This window comes from Chelonia mydas, chromosome 2 (assembly GCF_015237465.2).
Source record: "Chelonia mydas isolate rCheMyd1 chromosome 2, rCheMyd1.pri.v2, whole genome shotgun sequence".
Lineage (NCBI taxonomy): Eukaryota > Metazoa > Chordata > Testudines > Cheloniidae > Chelonia > Chelonia mydas.
Window position 1 is genome coordinate 4,068,250 of NC_057850.1, and position 25,142 is coordinate 4,093,391.

The window sequence follows — 25,142 nt, forward strand, 5'->3', positions numbered from 1 at the left end:
CATGTGTCGGGGGAAAGCATAAAGAAAGCATGATGTGGACATGCGGGAAGACCCAGTTGGTACTGGCAGAGCAGAGGGATAGGGAGCTTCAAGAAGAAAGGAGGATAAATGGGATGGCTCAGAGTTGCCAGCGCCTTGAAGGAGAAGACAAGAAGTTTGAACTTGATGGGGCAGACCAGGGAAATCAGTAGAGGAATTCAAAGAAGGAGTAAATCATTCTGAATGATGGACAAGCCAGAATATGAAGTTGGCTGTTGTATTTTGAATAGACAGTAGATGGCCAACACGAGCATCAGGGAGGCAGACGGCTGGGGAAGTTTCAATAAATCAACACAGGAAACAGTGACAAGCTAAATGATAGCTCCAAGTGTAGATGCTGCCTCAGGGAAACTAGGGGTGGGATTGGATTCCGAGCTCGCATAGACATACTCGCGCTAGCTCTCATCGAGGGGAGGGGGGGATAGCTCAGTGGTTTGAGCATTAGCCTGCTAAACCCAGGGTTGTGAGTTCAATCCTTGAGAGGGCCATTTAGGGATCAGTCCTGCTTTGAGCAGGGGGTTGGACTAGATGACCTCCTGAGGTCCCTTCCAACCTTGATATTCTATGATTCTATGAATAGTAGTGTATCTGCACACGCACGGGAAGCGGCAAGCAGTGGCATGGACTAGCTGCCCCAAGTTGTGCACTCATGGGATCTAGGCAGGTTTGTACGTGGTTGACTAGCCCAGGCCACCACGCACTGCTGCCTGTGCTACCATGACTATGCTACTATTCTCGAAGAGAGCTAGCATGAATATCTTTACAGGAGCTGAGAATCACCCTCCACCTGCTCCAAGAGTAGACTTAGCCGGAGAGAGGGTGATTGCATCTTTAGAACAGGTTTCAGAGTAGCAGCCATGTTAGTCTGTATTCGCAAAAAGAAAAGGAGGACTTGTGGCACCTTAGAGACTAGCCAATTTATTTGAGCATAATCTGCATCCGATGAAGTGAGCTGTAGCTCACGAAAGCTTATGCTCAGATAAATTTGTTAGTCTCTAAGGTGCCACAAGTACTCCTTTTCTTTTTGGTAACAGTAGTAATTGCTGGAATGAGTGGAGGGTGGGAAATTAGTAGATGCTACTATGGCAACTCTGAATGAATATTATATCCAGAGGTTTGACAATGGGATCATTTTTAGGAAAAAACTCCCATTTATATCCTCTGTAGGTAGTAAGTAATAAATAAATAAAAGGTTTATATAGCCTGCAGGCTGCATCCACAAGATGGTGGTAGAACAGGAACACTGCTCAAATTCCCAGGAAAAGGCAGCAGTGCTCACATGCACGGTAAGATGACTAATGCAGCACACTGTACAGGTAATCCAGCACTACTATACTCAGTACTTCTATGGTGCATTCCACCAGAGGATCTCCAAGAGTTTTTACAAAGCTCAGGTCTCCCTCCATTCTACAAATGGAGAAACAGACACGGTAAGTGATTTCCCCAAGGTACCACACCAATTTAGAGGCACAGCCCGGAAGGTCTAACACCCAGCCCTGGGTCTAACCACTAGGCCATGCCATGGCACGGTTACGTAGACTGGGAGAAAGTAAAACCCTAGTTACAAGCACAAATTTCTCTGCTAATTATTTGCAAATGGCAAGAGTGCAGTTTCAGGCAGACATGTGGCTGGGGAGTTTATTTACATTTCAATAATATACAGTTTATAGGGGGAAAAATAGGTAGTAGGCATCTAAACTGTAAATCAATAACTCAAAAGAGGGGTGCAAAGAAGGTGCAATGCAGCTGCCTGACTGGAGAGCGCAGTTAGTTATTTGTGCCCAAATACCAGGAAATGTGGCTTTATATTTTTATTCAATTTGAAAATCCCCTTTTTAAAAGAGAAAGTCACCCCTGCTGGAAAACCCCTGAGTCGGCACAAACAGATCAGCCAGGCAATCTGTATTCGCAATGAGGTACAGAAAAGGGATAAAAGTCAGTCACTTGCCTTGGAAACTGGTCTAATGGGGAGACTGTTCCATTTTGTGAAATATGGTGCATTTCTAAGTTTAGAAAATTGCTTTTTCTAAGTGTTTTTAGGAGACAGCACTAAGTTACACCTACGGGTCGGCACAGAGGTATCCCTGCAGTCAGAGGCAGTGACACCCCTTCCTCTAATACATAACTGCTTTATGATTGAATGACATTGCCCTCTTGCACATAGCCCATTAATACTTTAGCTAGAAAAGCTATCCTCTAGTACAGCTCCCCCCAAAGTGTGTGTGGGGGGGGGAGTCCATTAGGAGGGCGTGGAGGAATATTAAGGGTGGGGGCAGAGCGCAGGCCAGCCCCCACAGGGGATCGGGGAGGGAGCACCACCCAGCCCCTGACCCCACTCCCAGCCCAGGGTGGCGTGGACACATTCTATTACTGGTAAGGGGGGCAGGGAGGATGTAAGAGGAAAAAAGTTTGGACACCACTGCTCTAGCTCAAGCTGTACACGGCCAGAGCCTGCTGCCTACCCCCCGGGGCTCTAGTCCCAGCTCATCAGGGAAGGGGTGGGTTACACAGTATCTGTTGCTTGCAGCACAAGTTCATTACAGCTTTTCCCTGGCTGAAGGTATTTTACTACCCACCAGTCTGTCACATGCTGCATAGAGAGCGCTCTGCTTTACCTTTCTGGTTCTTCTTTCACTACAGCAAACTGGGTTGACTGACGGTTTGACCTCGTCTGATCTTGCACCTTCTCGCTGCCTTCCAGCTCCTGCTCCAGGGAGGAGCTGGTGCTGCCCTCCCTGCTGACATTGCTGCTCCGCCCAGGGCTGTTCTCTGTGGAGGCCCTCGGTGACTCTGTGTTCTGCTTCAGGGTCTGTAGCTTGGCCAGCGGGATAATGTCACAGTTCTGCGGCCGGTGCCATACGGTCCGCTGGGTGGTGGCATTGTAGTAGTAGAACCGTGAGGTGTTCGGGTCAAAGAGTTCCCACCACTGGTTCTCGTTGGTGCGCTTTATGCGGACCCCAGCGGGCGGATCCCACACACACTCCCCTGTGATGAGGTTGGCGTACATGCGCTCCCGCGTTCGAGGCTCTATGATTTCCACCCATTCCAGCCTGAGGGAGAAGAACAAAGAGGGACAATTAAAAAGCTGTAGCAATTGCCCAGAACCAGCTGGGGAGGCAGGGTGGAGAGCAAAGGCTGCTTGGGAGGGGATGCGAGTCAGGTTTTCCTAAACCCTAGCCTGCACTATTCCCTATACAAAGCTATGGATTCCAGTGAATCTCCCTTAAATGCATACCTTCTGAAAGGCCTTGCCCCATCCCCAGCTCACAGCACAGAGGGGAATGAGCTAATCTGATGACCATCTAAAAGTCATGGTTTTTTAAATCCAAGCACTGACCAGATGTGCTACATTTTAGCACTGACACACTTTTCCTCTAGCTTCCTGAACCACCACCCTACTACACTCATTAGCACATTGTCTATTCAGGTTCTTTAAACTCTTCAGGGCAGAGACTGGGCTGAGAAATGCTTAGCATGCTGTTGCACTCTCAAATAGTAAAGAAATACAGAGGAATAAAAAGGTGATGCTAAGAGAGAGCAGAGTCCAGCAACAACCACATATAATATGGAAATGGAGCCACTTTCTATAAATACAGAACCACTGCAACTAGCAACGGCAGTCCTGAGCACCAGATTTGGCCCCATTTATCTATTTCCAGGGGAATCTTAGAAGCCCTTTTTGCAGGATTGCTGCAGACTTTCAGACAACATTCAGCGTAACTGGTGTTTGTGAGAAGGCGTTTAGTACTCATGAAAACTGAGGGCTAAACATTGGACAGAGGCTGATATGATGCTGCTAAGAGCTGTAGCATACATCTATGCCAATGAATCTCGATGCTCACCTTCAGCACCTTTTACCTCTCCATTCCTAAGCCCCCCCAGAAGTCAGCTGCTGCCCTCACTCCCCACCGAGAGCACACCCTGCTATTTCAGTCCTGGGCTCCAACAAAGCTCTTCCAGCATCCATATCTTTGTCTCGACTTCCCGCACCCATTGCTATGCTAGTTTTGAGTCTCCTCAGCACAAAGCCTCCATGAGTTCTCTCACCTCCCACCCTCTACACAGGAGTTCTCACTATAAAATTTTGGGTGGCCTCAGAGTGCGGCCACCAACTCTTGCTGGTGGCTGCTCTGACAATTTTTCCTAACATACTTAAACCTTAGGAAAAACAAATTACAATGAGTTGGAGATGTTTACGTGCATATGTATTTATTTATGTAGGGGTTTTTTGCAGACTAAATAATAAACATAATGCACAGCCGTCTATTCTTTACTGGACCTAAACAGAACAGAAACATAAGTAAGTTGCTTTGCATATTTCCCCCCCCCCCATTTAAAAAAAAAAAAAAAAGACTTTCTAGCTAGTAAATTTGCTATGGTGAAAAGTGATATTTGTTAATATCGCTTTTCACAGCAGCCCTATTCAGCCCCAGCAAGGACAAATTAAGCCCTGGATGGAGAGGTAGGAAGGGAGCCAGGGGCAATGGGAAGCTGAGGAGGCAGCGGAGGATAGGGGCAATATTCAGAGAGTGAGCCCATGGCTGGATTCTCGGGGCCAGAGCCCAAAGCCCTGCATCTCGGGGACAGAGCGCACCACCACAAGGCCAGAGCCTGCTGCCAACCACCCAAGGCAGAAACCCAAAGCCTGAGTCCCACCTGGAAGGTGGGGAACTCACACTGGCCCTGTGCTCCTACCGTGTTTGTGGCTCCAGAAGATGGCAGGGCCCAGCCCCTGCTGGCGGCACTGGGGTAGGGGCCACTGCTTTGCTCTCCCCCACGCCGCCTCCCACCCGCCCCCAATCACTGCCCAAGAGGCTCTGCCTGCAAGAAAAGCCCCTGGTGGCTGCATGCGGCAACAGTGGCTGCATTTGAGAAACGGATATGCATGGTGATTCCAGCACATGCTGTTGGCCACCTGCCATGTTTCCTGATTCACCACTCTCCTGGACATGCCTAAATAGCTAGCATCAGCTACAACTGCACTTCAGCTCAGAAGCACTGACACAGACCCAGCTGCAAAAGGAAATAGACTACTATGGCACAAATCCTGCTTTGGGTCATTCTGCAGCAGACTCCAGGTGTCAAGAACTGGATGCAGAAAAGGAACTAACCAACCGCAACAGGGGAATTGTGTATACCTGGAAGGGATTAGCATGCTTCCCTCTGCTGTAGCTCTTTAGGGTATGTCTACACTGCAGCCCCGAGCGAACCTCCCTGCCCAGACAGAGACTCCAGCTAGCAGGGCTCAAGCTGGCACACTAAAAATAGCAGTGTGGATGCGGCGGCTGGCTCAAGCCACTCCAGCTGCAGGGTAGACAGACCCACCATGTGTCAAATACTACTCTTGACTGTGCAGAGACAGACCAAAATCCAGTAGAAAAGAAAAAAGCTTGAGCAGAAAATGGCCTATTTATGCCCCATACCATTTCTCCTTCCCCCTCCCTGCCGAAAAAAACCCAAACATTTGGACGCCCAAGTCTCCAGGTGAGCTACTATTATTTGTAGCCTGCTGAGCTACCAAACAAGAAAACAGTTTCACCCTGCTCACTACAGAAGCTTCCTTGCTGATGTAGGAGAAAGGAAGGGTTTAAAATCATATTTGTGGAAAGAGGATCATTCCTCCCCAGCCCAGTCAGCATCATTCCAAGGAGACGCATACATGTCAACCTGTCCAGGACAGGGCTTTTCCCCAGAGCCCCATAGATTCCATCTAGCCTGTGAAGTGGGATACAGAGATACTGATAGGACTCTGAAGATCACTTCTGCAGACACCTGGGAGCAAATTCAGACCCTCTACAATTTCAACCCCAATCTTGAATTTGCTACCCGACTACCCCAGGAGCACCTGGACAATACATACAGATTGCCATGCCGGGGGCACAAGAGGGAAAGGGCATGCATCAAAATGCTAGGCACTTCCCAGCAGCCCGGGACCCCTCTACAGAGGAGCTGAGGGAATGTGAACTCCACATTGTGGGTGGGCTTGGGAGCACAAACATCACACTCTTCCCAGCCTAGAAGAGGAAGTCTGTATTTGGCCCATTAGAAATAGTAAAAATAGCTCCAACTGTGACCCAGGACAGGATTGGAATCCCTGTCTCCGGAGAGAAAAAGCCAGAGCACACCAAGACCACCACCACGACACTGGAGCACTTAGCTTCCTCTTGGCATTCTGAGGATTAGCGGGCTCATCGTGCCGGGAAATATCTTTGCTCCACAAGGAATTTCCCCCCTTCTTTACATCATTATTTCCCCGGCCTTTGGAGAAAGGGTTAAGACTTTACAGCTCTCCTGCTTTCTCCTCAGCCTTTTAATTTACCAGGGCTATTAATCAACTGGCACAACTCAATATATTAGCCCTTCATGAAACAACGGATCAATGGCCAAGGTACATTCACCTCAGCCACTTGCTTTAACACAATTGACCACAAGCGGGAGGCGAAGGGGAAAACAATCCATCCAAATAATAAAGATCTGAGAACAGCAAGCATTACACAATTATGTCCACCAGGCCTAGAGACAAACAAATCCAGGAGACCATGGGCCCTGCGGGGCTGCACGGAGCCCCTTTCTTTTCACAATAGTGATCTCAGCCTCCTGCACAGTGTGCACTGTTTTGAATCTCTGAAGAGTTGAGAGCAACTAGGAGGGGGTGGGGGGGAAGCTTTTCACCACCTCATTTTCTCATTTGTCTTTTATTAACAGCAGCATGCTGAGCGTAGTACCTTATGTTGAAACAAAGAGCCACCGTGACCACAAGCAGAAGAGCCAGTCACTTTGGACCCAGTTGTAATACTCAACATTCCTACAGCACCACCTGAAAGGGACTGATTGGCATTAACCAGTTCAGGACTGCGGGACTAGTATATCAGTAGTATATGCATTTCACAGGGGGAACTGAGGCACAGACAGCTGAAGTGCCTTGACTTGCCCACAGTCACACCAAGTCAGTCTACTGGGATGAGAACCCAGAGGCCCCTACCTCCCAATCCTATGCTTTAGCCACACATCATCCTTTCACTGGTGGAGCTGTCATGGCACCAATCACCTGGAGCCTTCAGTGCTGTAGGAGTGTTCTGGAATCCCTTTCTCCTCTCATTCCAGCCCCTGTTGCTGATTTTACAGTGCTTGCAAAGAACACTGCTGGTGAATTCAGACAGGCTAGGCTACTGTCTTCTTACTTCACACATTAAAAAAAGCAGAGAGCTTTGTAATCACTGCAGGGTGCAATGCGACAACAGCAAAGACAGTATCGTCATTAGGCAGCAGACTCCCTGTGTTATGTTGCACTTCATAATGTTGCCAGTGTTCTACAAGGTGCCACATGAGAATGAAGATGTGGTAGTACACACCAAAGTGCATTTTACTGGCATAGAGAAGGGATGCCAATGATATCACGTGTTGTCTGCTTCAGTTCATAGAAGAAACTGGAGCTACTCATTTTCTGGACAGACTGCACGGTCATGCCGTACAGGTGGTGTTTTCCAAAGCTGACAGTTATGATACTGAGAATAAAAGACCTATATGTTCCCAAGTGGGGGGATAGGGAGAAATCCCTCCCTCCTCCTCTTCAACCCCTCCTCCCCCACCACCAACACACATATATGGTAACTGTGATCATTTCTCTGAGACATGAATCTTCTTGCTGCTGCCTAAGCTGTAATGACCTCCAGATTAACTCATTACCATGTACTCTGCACAGGGCTACCTTTCAAGGTCACACACAAGCGACAGCTGGTGCAAAGTGTGGCTGTCCACTTGCTTGGGAGCATGAGATGAATGGAGCATGAAAATCCCAGCTCTCAACTGCATTTGATTCCCATCTGCTCCCAGGTGCAATGTAAAGATGTTGACACTGATCTACGAGGCCCTATACACTTTGGTTCTTAGCTACTTGAAAGGGTAGCTTTTCCCCCCCCCATCTACTGCCACAACAGATGACCTCAACTAGGGTGCCTGAGTTAGCAGCCCCTGCACTGGAATATCTAAGGACTGGGGAGGCAGGACATTCACAGGGCAAGGCCCTTGACTCTGGAAATAGCTCTCTCTTGGCCTGCAGAGCACAGTATAAGTCCCATCTATCCTATCAGGCTTCTGTCTGGAGAGGTGACAGAGAGCAAAGTCACACCCTATAGAACTACTGAAGTGAGCAAGTCCTCTTGTCAACCTGGAACTGCTCTACTCAACCCAAGAGAAACAGCAAAAAATCAATCCTGCATCCCATGTAGCATGCTCTCTCCAGAAATTTGGCCCTGCCAGACAACAGAAGCCCTGGAAGATCTTACAAAACATCTGAACTATCGATGACCTGTGCCTCTGATCATGCTCCTCACGACTACTGAAAGTCGAGAGCATCTGTAAACTCTACCAGGAGTCAACTTCTCCTTTCCAGAGGGACATTCAACTCCCAGCATAACACATGCAACAGTCCAGCCAGTGCTAAGCCATTTCTTGATGTTATCAGTGGCCTAGCATCCAATCCACTCTACAGACTTCATACTTCTCAGCAAGCTAATTAAAAAGCCAGCAGAGCTATATCCAATTCCACCTCTTCTCTTGCAACATCCTTGATCTCTCCCCTCACCAAACCACAGGGCGAAATATCCAATCCTGCATTTAAAAATGGTCAGTAATCGAGAATCCATTATGACCCTCAGTAAATTGTTCCCATGGTTAATTACACTCGTTAAAAATTATGGCTTATTTGGTGAAAACACACCAGAATCAACTCTATCCCAAGACTCAATTTAAAGACTTCTTAATGGAGTTAATACTTTCTTCAAAAAGATTGTATCCAAGCTATACAGATAGACAAAGGAACAAGCTTCAGTCAGATGGCATTTGAAATGTGCACACCCTCTCTCACCTCCCACCAAGAAGAATACAGGATTAAAAATACAAGAGGCTGAAAGAATGCTAAAGCCCACTACGCCCCGTTGCTGTAGAAACTCTGCAGTGGGTGTACTTTAGAGATCTGAAAGGATACCCTGCCTTTCAGGCCCTCCGTTCCACCTTTGAAGTTATTTGAATCAAATATCCTGCAAGTTTTAATTGTCCTGGCACTGGTTACTGTGTGTTCAGTGCAGATGCAGTGACATGTCTCCCCAGAAACAAATTATTTTGTTACACGACCATAACAGAAAGTCAGGAAACAACCACCCATGGTTACCTACAGCAATAAATGGCGCCTTATCCCACACACACACACAGTAATTAGGGGTCAATTTTCCCCCGACACTTGGGTGCATGAAGAGGATTGTATAAAATTATGAGAGAGAGAGAGTCACTCTTGTAAATACACCATTGCTCTGTCCTAGAGGGAATCAGAAATGCTCAGTTATGTTTCATAGGCCCTGTACAGCTAATCTTCGGCTCCTGTGGCAGAGGCCAGCACTTTCACAGCAGCAGTTTTGTCTCCACTGCTACTTTGAAGTAGCTGTGGCATGCAACATAGTGACAACTGTGAAGCTGTGAGAGAACCTGTACAGGTTTGTTAAACTAGAATGAAGGATTAGGTGAGTGTTTGACATTGCTAGTGAAATCCAGGTAAAAATTGTGACGGATCAAGATTAACTGTCTAAGAAAAACCACCACTACTCCTTTAAGAGGAGATGAGAGGAGGTAGCTCTGAGCTTTTAGTTTCTGTGCCTAATGTAAGTCTCAAACTCTGCCTTCCAGCTGATTCACAATTGCCCGGTACTGGAACAGCTCCATCAAGGAGACCTAGCAAGTCAGCATTGCTACACTACTGCTATAACAGCTCGCTCATTATTCAATGGCTATTAGCCAGGATGGGCAGGGATGGTGTCCCTAGCCTCTGTTTGCCAGAGGCTGGGAGTGGGCGGCAGGAGATGGATTACTCGATGATTGCCTGTTCTGTTCATTCCTTCTGGGGCACCTGGCATTGGCCGCTGTCAGAAGACAGGATACTGGACTAGATGGACTTTTGGTCTGAACCAGTACGGCTGTTCTTATCTAGTCAGATGGCTAGCAATAATTCAAACCTCACACATCTTCTGATAAACAGCCTCTAACAATTTCAGTAATATCAGTAGTTGTCTGGAAAAGTTACCTTGACAGATAATTTTACCACCCATAGATACCTGTTACAGTGGAGTACAAGAGTTAAAGTTTGGGGAAATTTTTGATATCCCTTGTGACACGGCAGTGATTATGAAATATACTAATTCCAATCACTAGGAGCTTGTACTCGAGTGTATTTTACAGAGAATTGGTTTGGAATTTATTGGTAAACAAGGGTTAGAGGGGGAAATAGTGAGATAGGTATCAAAGCAAAACAGGGTCAAAAGTGGTCATTGATTCAAGGTTCTGTTTAGAATGAACTGTTTCGCAGCAGAGGCCTGTAATAAGCACATAGACGATGGAGTTCTTTTAACAGGGTCTGCTTACAAGTGTAATTTTCCTCTTGGTCCTCAAGCAGATTGCTCAGTGTCGCAAGCTACAGAACACACTTTAGCCTGCATACAAAACAGTTCACTCGTCACAAGTTAATATCCTTCTAAAGAGGGAACGCTTAGGTGCTTTAATCAGCATGGCTGCTGCCAGAGCAGTCCAGAGTGTCACTCTGGCTGCATGGTCACAATGTCACTGAAATTCACCCTGGCCACCCCATACTGCACAGACAGGGATTGTGGGCTGTGTCAAATGGTGTTGTGATGTGGTGTGCTCCACCGACAATCTGACTCCTGGCAGCACCAACTCATAGGCTGTGTGGATAACAAAGAGGGGAGACTGCCCAACCAAGAGAGACCAGAGTCCCTGCAGGAGGAGTGGAGGATTAGCAGTGAACAGAATGAGGTCCCTGCTGGGGGAACTGGGACCAGAAGTTTCTCTCCATCCCTCCAGCAAGGGATGGAGTGGCTGAATGAGTGCCACCGCAGCACTGCTTCTGCAACCTGATGACATCATTGACCTCAGCATCATTGGTGAAATGGAGTTTGCAAAAGCACTGCCAAGGATTAGACCTAATTTTTTCCTTGAAATAATTTAAATGGGATATTGAAGTGCTATTGTCATCCAAGGTACTAAGAGCCTATCCTGTTAAACAGCAGATTGTTAAAACAACATATTCCTGAAGAGCCAACATTAGCTAACCTTAATGAACAGAGAGAGAAATACTGGGATTTAATTTGAATTTTACATTCTTAATGTTAATTAATTTGCCTGTTTCAAGACCACTCGAATAGCCTTTTTTTCTTTAAGTGACTGAGATAAAATATTTTCTTTAGCTTTATAGGGCTTAAGATAACCTAAACAGTTAATAAATCAGCAGAGGTAAATTATCCATGATAAACCAAACAAATCAATCCTTAAACAAGATTCCTTTGCACATATATGATACATTAAAATATGATTTTACTGGATTTGGGGAAATATACACTTCGGTTTTCTCTTACCTAGAGAAGTGTTCCACACTGGGGTAGACTGACAGGCAAAGGGGTCATCTGTAACAGCTCTCCAGAGAGACAAAGATTGTAACTGAAGTAAACACTGTTTACTGCTTATGTTTTGTTTTATTTTTCTCTTTTCCTTTTTTAATAGGTCAGCTAATTGTGATAGTTTTTCTGGTTGTAATTATGGTGTCCTCTCAGGTATGGCAAGAATCCCACCCCAACTAAAACAACGTGCTTGAATTATCATTACAAGAGAACTAAGATTTGACCCACCAGTTTTTGTTTCTCTAATATTTTTTTAAGTCATTTTTGGGATAAAATTACTTGGCTCTACGTGCCTTTCCACCCCCACACTTGGAAATTACAGGTGCCATCATTAAATACTACTTCCTCAGCCAATTAATCAATCATCCAGTCATGGAGCACTGCATGCTGGGACCAGTGGTCAGCATGGGCCATGGCTTCATATTAAATAAAAGAGGAGCTGCAAGCCATACTTTAGTCATCTTTGACCTAGGAAATTAACACTATCCTAAAGATTACAATATTTACCATCATTTTACAGTATTGCCAAGCAAGACTGCTTCAACTACATTTTCATTTCTTTCAGAATTTAAAGATCTGTGTTGATTTGATTCTTTGTTAAACATTCAGGCTCCAAGCAGGACAATTTGGTTTATTACACACGTTTCAGATTGCACACGTTATTCCACTGCAATGTTTTAAATAAAACATTGGTTTTAGCTACAAGACAAATTGTAGTTCCTAGGCGTGTCAGACCCTAGAAAGCTCAAGCTGATGAATACATGAGCAGAATTGACACAGAATTGCTGAACATCAGCAGTAAAACACTATCCTCTACCCACTGTGAAATGCTACCAGAATAATATCAAAGAACTCCCAAGATAATGGGAAAAAAAAAAATCTGTTAAATCACCCAGGTCTCCTCCAATAATAAATTCATTGGTTGCAAGCATGTTTACACAGATAAATTTCATTAAACTATACAAAACTTAAGCAAGAGGATACAGGAGCTAGAGTAGCCAGAGCAGAAAGTGACGAGAAAACCAAGAGCTGTGATGGGAGTTACCAAAAAAATGCTACTTTTCAGTGCCAGTAGAAGTTGCTGGTTAATTCTAAATGTATATACTTGTGCAAAATGTAACAGCTTATTATTAAACAAAGCACAGGCATCGAGTGCAGAACATGCATGCAATAGATTTAAAAACCTACAGGAACTAGGAATAAAGTCCTGCTTCTCACCTGCCCACCGTACTAAAAAAGCCACATATGGAACCATTCAGCCACCTGCAGTGAGAATAACCATATCATCATACTGCTCTAATTCTTGGCCTCCTGCACCTCTTCTCCCTCCCTTCCCAAAACTGTAATCTCCACCCAGGAGCCAATAGACAGCCATCCAGCACATGCAGTGCTGGTGCAACGGGTTCGCTCATTGTGTCACACCAATAATTTGGAACAAGTCTTTCTGGAAGAGGCCATGTCTTTCTAAACCTTCTGTGAAGCACCTAACACAATTTTGGTGTTATAAAATAACTGGTCACTAAGTACTCAAAAGAAACCAGTGCTATATCCAACGTAAGGCATAGCTCTAGTTTATTTCTTCGAATACGTGAACTAGCAAGCCCTGCTTTTTGTTTACACATTGTTTGACAGGCTCTGCACAACTCCATCCCTGCCTATGTCTCTGCTCACTTTTTATTAATGCCCACCCCCTTCCTGCCACTCCATTGCATCTCACCCCATATTCTTTTCACTCATCTTCAGGTTTTCCCTCTACAATGGCCCCTGTGCATGGAGCCCTCTGCCTACTACCACAGTGAGAATGCTCTAAACCCCCTTACTCAGACTTTTAAACCATGCTTTTTCAAACTGGGGTAGGAGAGTCCGTTTCAAAGATTAGGGACCTTATGTAGATTCCCCTGCTCTACCAGCAGACCCCCTATGTACTACAAAAACTCCACCTTGAGTGTCTCCCCTGAATCAACTGTAGCTGAACTGACAGGGAGAGGGGAAGCCTCAGGTAGGTCCAACGCCTTCTACAGCTTTACCGGTAAAAACCAACAGCTTGAACTCTATCCCAGGACCCAACAGACAAGCCAGTGCAGCCCAAGCCACTTCTGGAAGCCACCTGAAGTAAGTGCCGCCCGGCCAGAGCCCACATCCCAAACCCCATCCTGCACCCCAGCTCCCTCCTGCACCCAAACTCCTTCCCAGAGCCCGTACCCCTTTCCCCTCCCGCACCCCAATCCCCTGCCCCAGCCCCGTGAAAATGATTGAGGGTGGAGGAGAGCAAGAGACAGACGGAGAGGGGATGGAGTGAGCAGGGGGAGGGGCCTCAGAGAATGGGTGGGGCAGGGGCAAGTCAAGGATGTTCGGTTTTGTGCAATTAGAAAGTTGGCAACTGTAACAGCAAGATCCACATGCTAGAAGAGTTTGTGATCTCCAAGCAGGAAGCAGATGGGAGAAAGCTGCCCATATCCCCAAAATCTGATTACATCAGAGCAGATGGGGATCTAATCAGGCTCCCAAGTTCTGAACACTGGTAACAAATAGCAGAAGAATATGCTCCGAGGTTCATCACTCAGACAAATATTCCAGTTGCTATACCCCACCCTCCCACCACCCCCTCAGGCTCAGATGGATTCTCTTCTCAGCTTCTTTGCATCCATCCCCCAGTTTTAGGCATTCAAAGACATTCAACTGTATTCTCCATGCTGGATAAAAGCAAGAGATGTAGAATTGAGCATCAGTAGCATCCAGAAAGCACTTTCACCCATCTCTTCACTAACATTTAACAGGAGGGGTGACAGAAGAGAATCCCAACGTACCCCACACATGAAAGTCCTTGGGGCAGGAGAGCAATTACCCAACCCTGCACACTTTGGGATCTCTTGTCTGCAAGCTAACTCATCCACTTCTGCAGGCGTGCACAGTACTGAAGGCAGCCGATAACTATCAGCATGGACACCTGTTCTTTATCCGTCACCAGGAGCAGCTCAACCAACCAGTGCCCCAAGAGCAATCCAGTGGATCCACCTACTGTAGCTTTCAGTACATTGTGGCCCACTGATGAGGATGGCCCCTTGAAAGGCAAAGCTCTTCTGCACCAGTCTTGCACAGAAAACACTGGATACTTAAAACAGAAAAGCTATTTCCCAGTTAATGACTGGCTGGGTTAAGGGAACCTCAGTGCTTCACCTCAGCATCAGCTACTTCAACTGCTCATTAGCAGAAGAGAAATGCTCTGCACGGTCACCTTGGATTTAAAAAATGATTGCACTGGTTAACACACTAAAAGGACTCTGCTTTCTATATGTGCAGCACAGTATAGTTTACACAGAGGACTAGAAAGGGGTTTAGAAAACAAAACCCTGAGTCTTACCACCCCCTACTCTAAGAAAATTCAAGTCTTCCTCAGGCTTATCTGTAATGACCAATGACTCAGACTCCCGTTGGATTAGCCAGCATGCAAATCACCACAGAGTTGCAGTGGCTGAAGAGTTAAGGCACTCTACTTCAATCCTGAAGGTTGTTGCTTTGAGTCTCATTCAATTTCACCGAAAGGCCGCCTCTAGTTCACCCAGCTGCCAAACGGACACTTGATCCGCGTGGACAGGTGGCAAGGATAGCAGCCACATCATTTTCTTGTGTGCCATGGCCTATGAAACTGATGTGCCTTAACCATATCAATCCAATGAACTATTAGCTGGGGAAACTTTGAAATCATCATAGAACCATCAAAGTACAGACCTCAAAATGGACAATGGTACGGAAGATCCATGTCGTCGTGACTAATGAGCATCCATCTGCATGCAGAACAGAGTGGACTGTGGTCTTATCTATATCCAGCTGAACAGAGTTTACTGTTAGCTCACAAAATAAACTATGAAGGGTCATATTTTTGGATGTGATTTCACCATTTTTCAGTGAAATTTGACATTGAACATGAACTTCCTAACTTGTGTTGCAGTATATATACCCTTCAGTATCTTTCACTGTAAAATCCAGGCATTCACTCTCTGAATATGCATCTACTAAGGGATGTTAACCATTCTCTGGGACTCCCTCTTTTAATGTTTGTCTCTGTTTTAAGAATGAATTTCATGCAATACTGGGCTACTCAATGAAAATTTGAACTCTTTTTTTACCCGATTAGGAATCCCTCACTTTCTGTGCTTGAAAGTATTTGACCTAAACAGAGTAGATATTTCTACAATGCTGCATGCCTTCCTTTGGGAGTACTGTCTGTTCATAAATAGGCCATTTGCATCTTAGCAGTCTTGAAGAGTAGCCAGGAAGGGATTTTGGAATGGCAGCACCAACTGGTCTCAACCTCTCTATAGAAACTCTCAGTGTTTTGGAGTTTTGCGGTGTTTTCATGCAAATATAAAGTTCAACTAAGTTCTATCAAACCCAAGGTTTATAAAAACAAGCCAGCAGGAATCTTACAACTAACGTCTGAGGTGTGTGCCTGCCAACTCATTCACTCTACAAAGAAAAGTTTTGCTCCTCTATTTTATAATGTGACATTTAAGAAGCTGCTTCCCATCAGAACGTGATGTCCATTTCATTGCTATTGATAGTGCAATATAAACAGACCACCCTTAACCAAGCAAAATAACGTCTATTAACTTCTACTGACAGCTTCATAATACCCTTCATGTGATAATAAATCCTGTTGATTCAGACTGGGATCATTACATAATGCCTAATCTTCACAGAACAGCGTAAGCCCCCTAACCTTCTCCTTGACATTGTAAACAAACTCAAATCCCCTTCTCCTCAAAGGGGAAGGGCATTAATACATATAGCAAGCAAGAGCCATCCAAAATGAAAGGCTTCTGCTTGTTGCTTTTAATTTGACAGGAATAAGCAAAGACTCAGCAAGACCAGTATACAGCTGAGATTCACTTTGATACACAATTTGTTTCCTATGATGGGTTTGAAAAAAAAAAAAAAAAAAAAGGGAGTCCATCTCTTGCTTTGTCAGCACTTTCACTGAAGCCTTTCCCTTGCTGAAATTACTGCAGATACAGGCAATGTCAGAAGGGGTTGAGTTTTTTCACTCCCTCTGCTAGGTAGTAATTATTTGGGAATGGCTGGCAGTCACATGCTGGATTTTAGCCTCCTAGGCCACTATGGGTCCCAAGATCTTAGTTATAGATCTAGACCTCATCCTTGAGATCTTGGGAGTCAGGAGGCTCTGAGTTCTAATCTCAGCTCTGACATGTCTCCTTCCGTGGCCTTGGGGAAATCACAAACTGTACCTCAGATTTAGACCATCATCTGTAAAATGGGGGTAATACTTAGCTCACCAGGCTGGTATGAGGATGTTACATAATGCCTGGAAAGAGCTTTAACAAAGCAAATATTATTGTTATACAGTATCTGCTATGATCAAATCAAGGGCAGACAATGTATAAGCATGGGTACTAGGTAATGAAGATCCTCAGGTTTTGCATTAAAATTAAAAGAGCTTGAGCCACAGAGTTTACATCCAGTTCTAAGAACTTCCTTCCTGAGGGAAGGGGAGATCTGTGGTTCTGGTTGGGGATCCTTCCATCTCTAACTGCTGAAAATGGAGGTCTTAATGTCACAGCTGTCAAAGCACAGACTGAAATTGACATGTTTAGCCTGCTTGTCAGCATAGATGCAAAGGTTTACTTAAAGTACAGAAGTGGTGTAGTTAACCCCATTATGCAACCTGTTAGGAAACCCAAGATGTAACATACTGCAAATGAACTAGCATGCACATGCCATTGCTCCTGGATGGAGCTGTAACTGATCAGCAGTGTCTCATGCGCCATATGTTAATATAGATGGCTCTGCAGCTCAAGGGATAGGGACCAGTACTTTTAAAGACTGAGGATTTGAGTTCTAATCCCACTGCTGCTACGAAATTAGAAATGTGCAACAGCGACAACTAAAGCAGCCCAAGATTTATTGCAAAATAATGGTTTATTTTAATAAAGTTATACAGGTGTTTTTTACATGAACTTGTGACCTTGGCACTTTGGATAGCACTTTTAAAAGAAAATGGACTGACCTGGAGGATTATGTTGGCAACATGGACAGTGATAATTTTCATATTGCCTTCACTTTTTTCTATGCAGTAAACTCCTTATTTGTGTAATTATTTCTCTTATCTTTCCCTGATTAAGGCCATATTTCTTTATGTGAAAATTAATCTGAACAGGTTCGGTGCAAAGGAACATTGAAACAAGTTTGAATATAAACACAAGACATTGAAAATTCCAAATGTTTTGCAAAGCTTTGAAGGTAAACAAAAGCTGAGGCAAAGGGAATGAACAATGTTGGACCCTGGCTGGGATGATTTAGTTGGGGATTGACCCTGCTTTGAGCAGGGGGTTGGACTAGATGACCTCCTGAGGTCCCTTCCAACCCTGATATTCTATGATTCTATGACCCAGAGGGGTGAATGTGTCCGAGTCCTAAATGAAATCTGTCACAAGGACATTATGGAGTCTCCAACAGCTCCCAAGAATTATCCACATGTAGTCTCACATGCTAACTGTAGCAACGATCCAGCACTGAAGTTGAGGACTGCCATGACAGTCCCCATCGTAGCGGTATCCGGGTACATTTCCATTAAAACCTTTTTACATTACCAGGATTAGCACTACCACTGGGTATCTCCCTAGACGTGTACTGCCATAGTCCCCGAGTATAGCGATACCACTGCAGAGTCTCCTTTTATTTTCTTCAGCAGTATTATTTTAGCTTATTCCTGCCCCTTTTCATAACTTGATTGCAATCAATTCAAACAGCAGCATGTTCGACCTTCTCTGCTCCTTGTAGTGAGATTCTTCTATAGTTATTCACTGAGCTGTGCTACTAGCTAGTCCTAAAAGTTAAACTATTAGGTTCTTATTCAGAGGACTTACTCCACAGCTTCATTATACTTGTCTGATTAAGTCTGTATATTCCCACAAAGGAATTATGATCTAGACATGAAAATCCCCTTTTGGGCTTTAGCTACTTCCCAAAAAAAGAGCAATTTGCCCATTTAGCTCCTATGCAACGGATGTCAGGCTGTCTCAAGTGCAGTGATTCACTTATGCTGATTTATAACAGGGTGAGATCAGCAATTGTCAGTGAAGTCAATGGAGTTTAAACCATCTTAACAATGGTTTGAAGGTTAGCTGGCATTTTTATAAATGAACAAAAGAAGATTGATGTAAGAAAAGGAGTACTTGTGGCACCTTCGAAACTAACCAATTTATTTGAGCATGAGCTTTCGTGAGCTACAGCTCACTTCATCGGATGCATCCGATGAAGTGAGCTGTAGCTCACGAAAGCTCATGCTCAAATAAATTGGTTAGTCTCTAAGGTGCCACAAGTACTCCTTTTCTTTTTGCGAATACAGACTAACACGGCTGTTACTCTGAAACCTGTAAAATTTATGTTCATGATTTGATCATATCTCCCTTCCCCACCTGTCACCTATCACCTGTTACCGTAAGATCTTCCAGGCATGTGTTCATACCGCCCCTAGGTCAATAGGGCCATGCTTTTAAAGTTGGATTTGAGATTTATTTTATGCATACACACTAGTGTAGTTTATTGTTCCATATTTCCCTGGCAAAGTTTTCTGGTCTGTATGCTGCTTGCCTGTGTCCCCAGCCCAGGAAGCATTAAACACTACACCATCAGTCTGTTCATGCCCTTTCTTCACACAACCATTTATTCGCTGCACCAACAATTTTTCAACAAACCCCAAAACAAAAGAGTTCAACATAAATCCAATTACTAACTTTCCGTAGCCCAGGGGCTTCCTTGCCAAAGGCTCTCTGCTCCTATTCTATTCTAGACAGATTCTTATAGTATCACACATCACCATAGTATCAGACCACCTGCGAGTAGTGCATTAAGCAATGTGGCTACACATCTCACGTTTTTGTTCACAGTGCAGGCTGTGGAGCTATCTTGTTCTGGTAGCGTTTGGTTTAATACACATTGCTATCCATTTGTTAGAGAAGACATGGTCAAAGAAATATGCCTTGCACTTGGAGCAGGAGACAGTGAGGTTTATGATAGTTCTTAGTTCCTGAGAGTCTTCATTCCACAGTCCTGGCAGATCTTCTCCAGTCCAAAAGGCCCTTTACCTGAAAGCCTCCCACTACAGAATAACTCTGCTTCCATTAGCTCTCCACTTTAATGGAGCTCTTTCAACCTTTATAGGAAGCAGGTGCTCACCAGACAATCAGCCAATCTTTTCCCAGAGAGGGCCAATAATCCCCTCTATTAGGCCCACACATGTTTGTAAAGCAGCTCTGCCTCAGAAGAGGGCTGGCTGTCCCAAAAGCCCCCCAGCCCTTAAAGTGACAGGCCATCCTGTTACAGTCCATCAGGGCACTATATAATTCAGCAATAGTATGAAAAATTAAGCCTTCTGGCAAGTTTGGCTCCATGTTCTTTACGTTCCTGAAAGCATCATTGTTACACATGGAATTCATGAGATTCATTGGCAAAAGAAATAGAAATGTTTTCAGATTCAAGGACATGATGCTCTCCCTCTTGAAAATGTTTAGCCTCTTCTGGGTGGCCCTAAACTGAAACCCCAAATCTGAAGCACCCTGAACTTTGCTCAGCACCTCATCTGAATTTTGCAGCTCAGGCCCATTCTTCATTTATCCCACTAAGGCTTTTGTAGCCATTCAGAGTAACAGCCGCGTTAGTCTGTATTCGCAAAAAGAAAAGGAGTACTTGTGATTGGTTAGTCTCTACGGTGCCACAAGTACTCCTTTTCTTTTTGTAGCCATTAAGATTATTAACCTCTGTACTCAGCTCATTTAAGGGTGGAATCACACTGTCCAGAGCAGGGGTTGGCAACCTATGGCACACGTGCCAAAGACAGCATGCGAGCCGATTTTTAATGGCACACTGCTGCCTGCCGGGTCCCAGTCGCCGGCCCCGCTCACCCCGCTGCTGAACCCAGGCCGGGACTCTGGCAGGCAGCAGCGTGCCATGAAAAATCCTGCCCGCCCCGGCCCACTCTTCTCGGCCCCCCCACCCCACCCCACCCCCCAGGCAGGGTGAAGATGCTTGGTCCTGCTGGCTGCTGCTGCTGCAGGGCAGGCAAGCTCCCCCTTCCCCTGCCTCTTCCCCCAGCCTGCTGGGCTCCTGCCCCTTGTCCTCTCCCTCCCTGCCGCTGATCAGCTGATGGCCCTTGCGAGGGAGGGGTAGAAGCGGAGCCGCAACGTGCTCACTGCTCCGGGGAGGAGGCGGAGAAGAGGTGGGGGGATGGGGGGGGGAAATCGGGGGGTATCCCCTCCAACCCCCTACCGTGAGCCGCTCTGGGCAGGGGGCACCCCCACGACCCTAGCCCACACCCACACCCCCAGCCCTCTGCCCTGATCCCCCTCACACCCTCCCCGCCCCCTGCCCTGACTCCTGCACACCCCCAGCCTCCTGCCCTGACCCCTGCACCCCCCCATGACCCCAGCCTTTACTCCAGCACCCCCCACACATACCCAGCCTCCGCACACCCCATGCCCTGACTCTTGCACCTCCCACACATTCTCACCCCCACCCTGAGCACCAAAGGGAGCTCCTGCACACACACACACACACACACCCACCCACATTCCTGCCTGCACTCCTCGCACCAAATGGGAGCTGCCCAGGTAAGCGCTCCACACCCAAACCTCCTGCCCCAACCCTGAGCCCCCTCCCTCATTCTAGCTCCTGGCCAGACCCAACACCCCAACACGCTCAGCCCACTGCCGGTCTGGGGTTTTGGCTGCCAGCCCCTTGCCAGCCGGGGTCCCGGCCACTGGCCCCGCTCAGACCACTGCCGGTCTGGGGTTCTGGCTACCGACCCCTTGCCAGCCGGGGTCCCGGCCACAGGTACCGTTCAGCCTGCTGCCGGCCGAGGTGAACGGAACCCCAGGTTGGCAGCGGGCCAGCGGTGTAAGATCAGCATTTTAATTTAATTTTAAATGAAGCTTCTTAAACATTTTGAAAACCTTGTTTACTTTACATATGTCACAAATATAAAGGGAAGGGTAAACACCTTTAAATCCCTCCTGGCCAGAGGAAAAACCCTTTCACCTGTAAAGGGTTAAGAAGCTAAGATAACCTCGCTGGCACCTGACCAAAATGACCAATGAGGAGACGAGATACTTTCAAAGCTGGAGGGGGGGAAACAAAGGGTCCTCTCTGTCTGTGTGCTGTTTTTGCCGAGACCAGAGCAGGAATGCAGGTCAGAACTCCTGTAAAGGGTTAATAAGCAATCTAGTTAGATATGCATTAGATTCTGTTTTGTTTAAATGGCTGATAAAATAAGTTGTGCTGAATGGAATGTATATTCCTGTTTGTGTCTTTTTGTAACTTAAGGTTTTGCCTAGAGGGATTCTCTAAGTTTTGAATCTGATTACCTTGTAAGGTATTTACCATCCTGATTTCACAGAGGTGATTCTTTTACTTTTTCTTTAATTAAAATTCTTTTTAAAGAACCTGATTGCTTTTTTCATTGTTCTTAAGATCCAAGGGTTTGGGTCTGTATTCACCTATGCAAATTGGTGAGGATTTTTATCAAGCCTTCCCCAGGAAAGGGGGTGTAGTGCTTGGGGGGGATATTTTGTGGGGGAGACGTTTCCAAGTGGGCCCTTCCCCTGTTCTTTGTGTAACACTTTGGTGGTGGCAGCTTTTAACCTAAGCTGGTAAGAATAAGCTTGGGGGGGGTCTTTCATGCAGGTCCCCACATCTGTACCCTAGAGTTCAGAGTGGGGAAGGAACCTTGACAACATACGACAATAGTTTAGTTATATAATATATAGACTTATAGAGAGACCTTCTAAAAACGTTAATGTATTACTGGCATGCGAAACCTTAAATTAAAGTGAATAAATGAAGACTCGGCACACCACTTCTGAAAGGTTGCTGACCCCTGGTCCAGAGCATCTACGTTTCCGCACTAGTAAATTACAGTCATACACGTGGCTCATTTGTACAGCAGATCTGAACTTTATTCTGCAGTCTATGGGCAGAAACTTGGGAGTCAAAAACATATAAAAACAGACCACCACACCAGAGCTCTGCCAGGCAGATCCTAGAGGATTTTTTGTCCTTCAGTATCTTCAGATACAAACTGATGTACTTATTAGAAATATTGAAAGATCAAATGCAAGATTTGCCTATAAGCTTGCTTTACAAGCCGAACCTGGTCCTGGGTAGTTTAGTTTCCATTAAGAAATGGCAACAGAAGAAATGTTTCCAAGAACAAATATAACCCACACTTCCTCACCCATAAGCATGAAGGACAAGGAGGAGGAGGAGGAGGAGGAGGAGGAAAGCACATTCAGTAAGAAACGGACACAGTACAAAGCTGTCTAAATAACTTCTCAGAAAGTCATACCACAACCTACACTCCAGAAATTAAACAATCGTTCATTCCTATTTAGCAAAGCTAGTTCAATCCCTGCCAGCACGGAAATTAAGAGCAGAAAACTGATATACAAGCAGATTCCATCATCTAACTTCCCTGGGAAGGAAATAACCTCAACTTTTAAGCATTAAAGGGAGCGAACAGGTGCCACCTACAGCACCTATCTTTCAAATACCAAATCTGTTCAGTTATACAACTAGTTTGTAGGACTCGGTAAACAGACGTGAGGAACTCTGGGCTGTGACTGCAGATTTATCCAGGGGAGGGGAGACACTCCGGTGCAGAAGCCTTCATGACCTTTGAACTACAATGTTGCCATCAGAACTGGGACCTATACTAAGAGTCTGCTCCAAGTCGATAGACCACATGATGACCTGCATCACAGGTATCATGCTACCTCGGATAGCAGCTATGCCAATGAGGATGAGGTAGATGAGGCTTTCTTCCGGCAGCTCACGGAAGCTACTAGATCGCACGCCCTGATTCTCATGGGTGACTTTAATTTTCCTGATATCTGCTGGGAGAGCAATACAGCGGTGCATAGACAATCCAGGAAGTTTTTGGAAAGCGTAGGGGACAATTTCCTGGCGCAAGTGCTAGAGGAGCCAACTAGGGGGGGCGCTTTTCTTGACCTGCTGCTCACAAACCGGGTAGAATTAGTGGGGGAAGCAAAAGTGGATGGGAATCTGGGAGGCAGTGACCATGAGTTGGTTGAGTTCAGGATCCTGACGCAGGGAAGAAAGGTAAGCAGCAGGATACGGACCCTGGACTTCAGGAAAGCAGACTTCGACTCCCTCAGGGAACGGATGGGTAGGATCCCCTGGGGGACTAACATGAAGGGGAAAGGAGTCCAGGAGAGCTGGCTGTATTTCAAGGAATCCCTGTTGAGGTTACAGGGACAAACCATCCCGATGAGTCGAAAGAATAGTAAATATGGCAGGCGACCAGCTTGGCTTAACGATGAAATCCTAGCGGATCTTAAACATAAAAAAGAAGCTTACAAGAAGTGGAAGGTTGGACATATGACCAGGGAAGAGTATAAAAATATTGCTCGGGCATGTAGGAATGATATCAGGAGGGCCAAATCGCACCTGGAGCTGCAGCTAGCAAGAGATGTCAAGAGTAACAAGAAGGGTTTCTTCAGGTATGTTGGCAACACTAAGGGGCCCACACTTTCCTTGGCTTTCTTCATGAATGAGGGAGGCAACCTAGTGACAGAGGATGTGGAAAAAGCTAATGTACTCAATGCTTTTTTTGCCTCTGTCTTCACTAACAAGGTCAGCTCCCAGACTGCTGCGCTGGGCATCACAAAATGGGGAAGAGATCGCCAGCCCTCTGTGGAGATAGAGGTGGTTAGGGACTATTTAGAAAAGCTGGATGTGCACAAGTCCATGGGGCCGGACGAGTTGCATCCGAGAATGCTGAAGGAATTGGCGGCTGTGATTGCAGAGCCATTGGCCATTATCTTTGAAAACTCGTGGCGAACGGGGGAAGTCCAGGATGACTGGAAAAAGGCTAATGTAGTGCCAATCTTTTAAAAAGGGAAGAAGGAGGATCCTGGGAACTACAGGCCAGTCAGCCTCACATCAGTCCCTGGAAAAATCATGGAGCAGGTCCTCAAAGAATCAATCCTGAAGCACTTGCATGAGAGGAAAGTGATCAGGAACAGCCAGCATGGATTCACCAAGGGAAGGTCATGCCTGACTAATCTAATCGCCTTTTATGATGAGATTACTGGTTCTGTGGATGAAGGGAAAGCAGTGGATGTATTGTTTCTTGACTTTAGCAAAGCTTTTGACACGGTCTCCCACAGTATTCTTGTCAGCAAGTTAAGGAAGTATGGGCTGGATGAATGCACTATAAGGTGGGTAGAAAGTTGGCTAGATTGTCGGGCTCAACGGGTAGTGATCAATGGCTCCATGTCTAGTTGGCAGCCGGTGTCAAGTGGAGTGCCCCAGGGGTCGGTCCTGGGGCCGGTTTTGTTCAATATCTTCATAAATGATCTGGAGGATGGTGTGGATTGCACTCTCAGCAAATTTGCGGATGATACTAAACTGGGAGGAGTGGTAGATACGCTGGAGGGGAGGGATAGGATACAGAAGGACCTAGACAAATTGGAGGATTGGGCCAAAAGAAATCTGATGAGGTTCAATAAGGATAAGTGCAGGGTCCTGCACTTAGGACGGAAGAATCCAATGCACCGCTACAGACTAGGGACCGAATGGCTAGGCAGCAGTTCTGCGGAAAAGGACCTA

General features: G+C 45.9%; 1 protein-coding gene across 2 annotated transcripts in view; it reads right to left on the minus strand.

The window, feature by feature from the left end:
• The window catches only part of ARHGAP39 (Rho GTPase activating protein 39), a 430,277-nt gene that overhangs the window by 299,025 nt on the left and 106,110 nt on the right, over nucleotides 1–25,142 (minus strand). For both annotated transcript variants that reach the window (XM_043538964.1, XM_037891871.2), the window contains exon 2: nucleotides 2,655–3,089. In XM_043538964.1, the coding sequence (XP_043394899.1) occupies nucleotides 2,655–3,089 (435 nt within the window). The remainder of the gene's footprint in view (nucleotides 1–2,654; nucleotides 3,090–25,142) is intronic.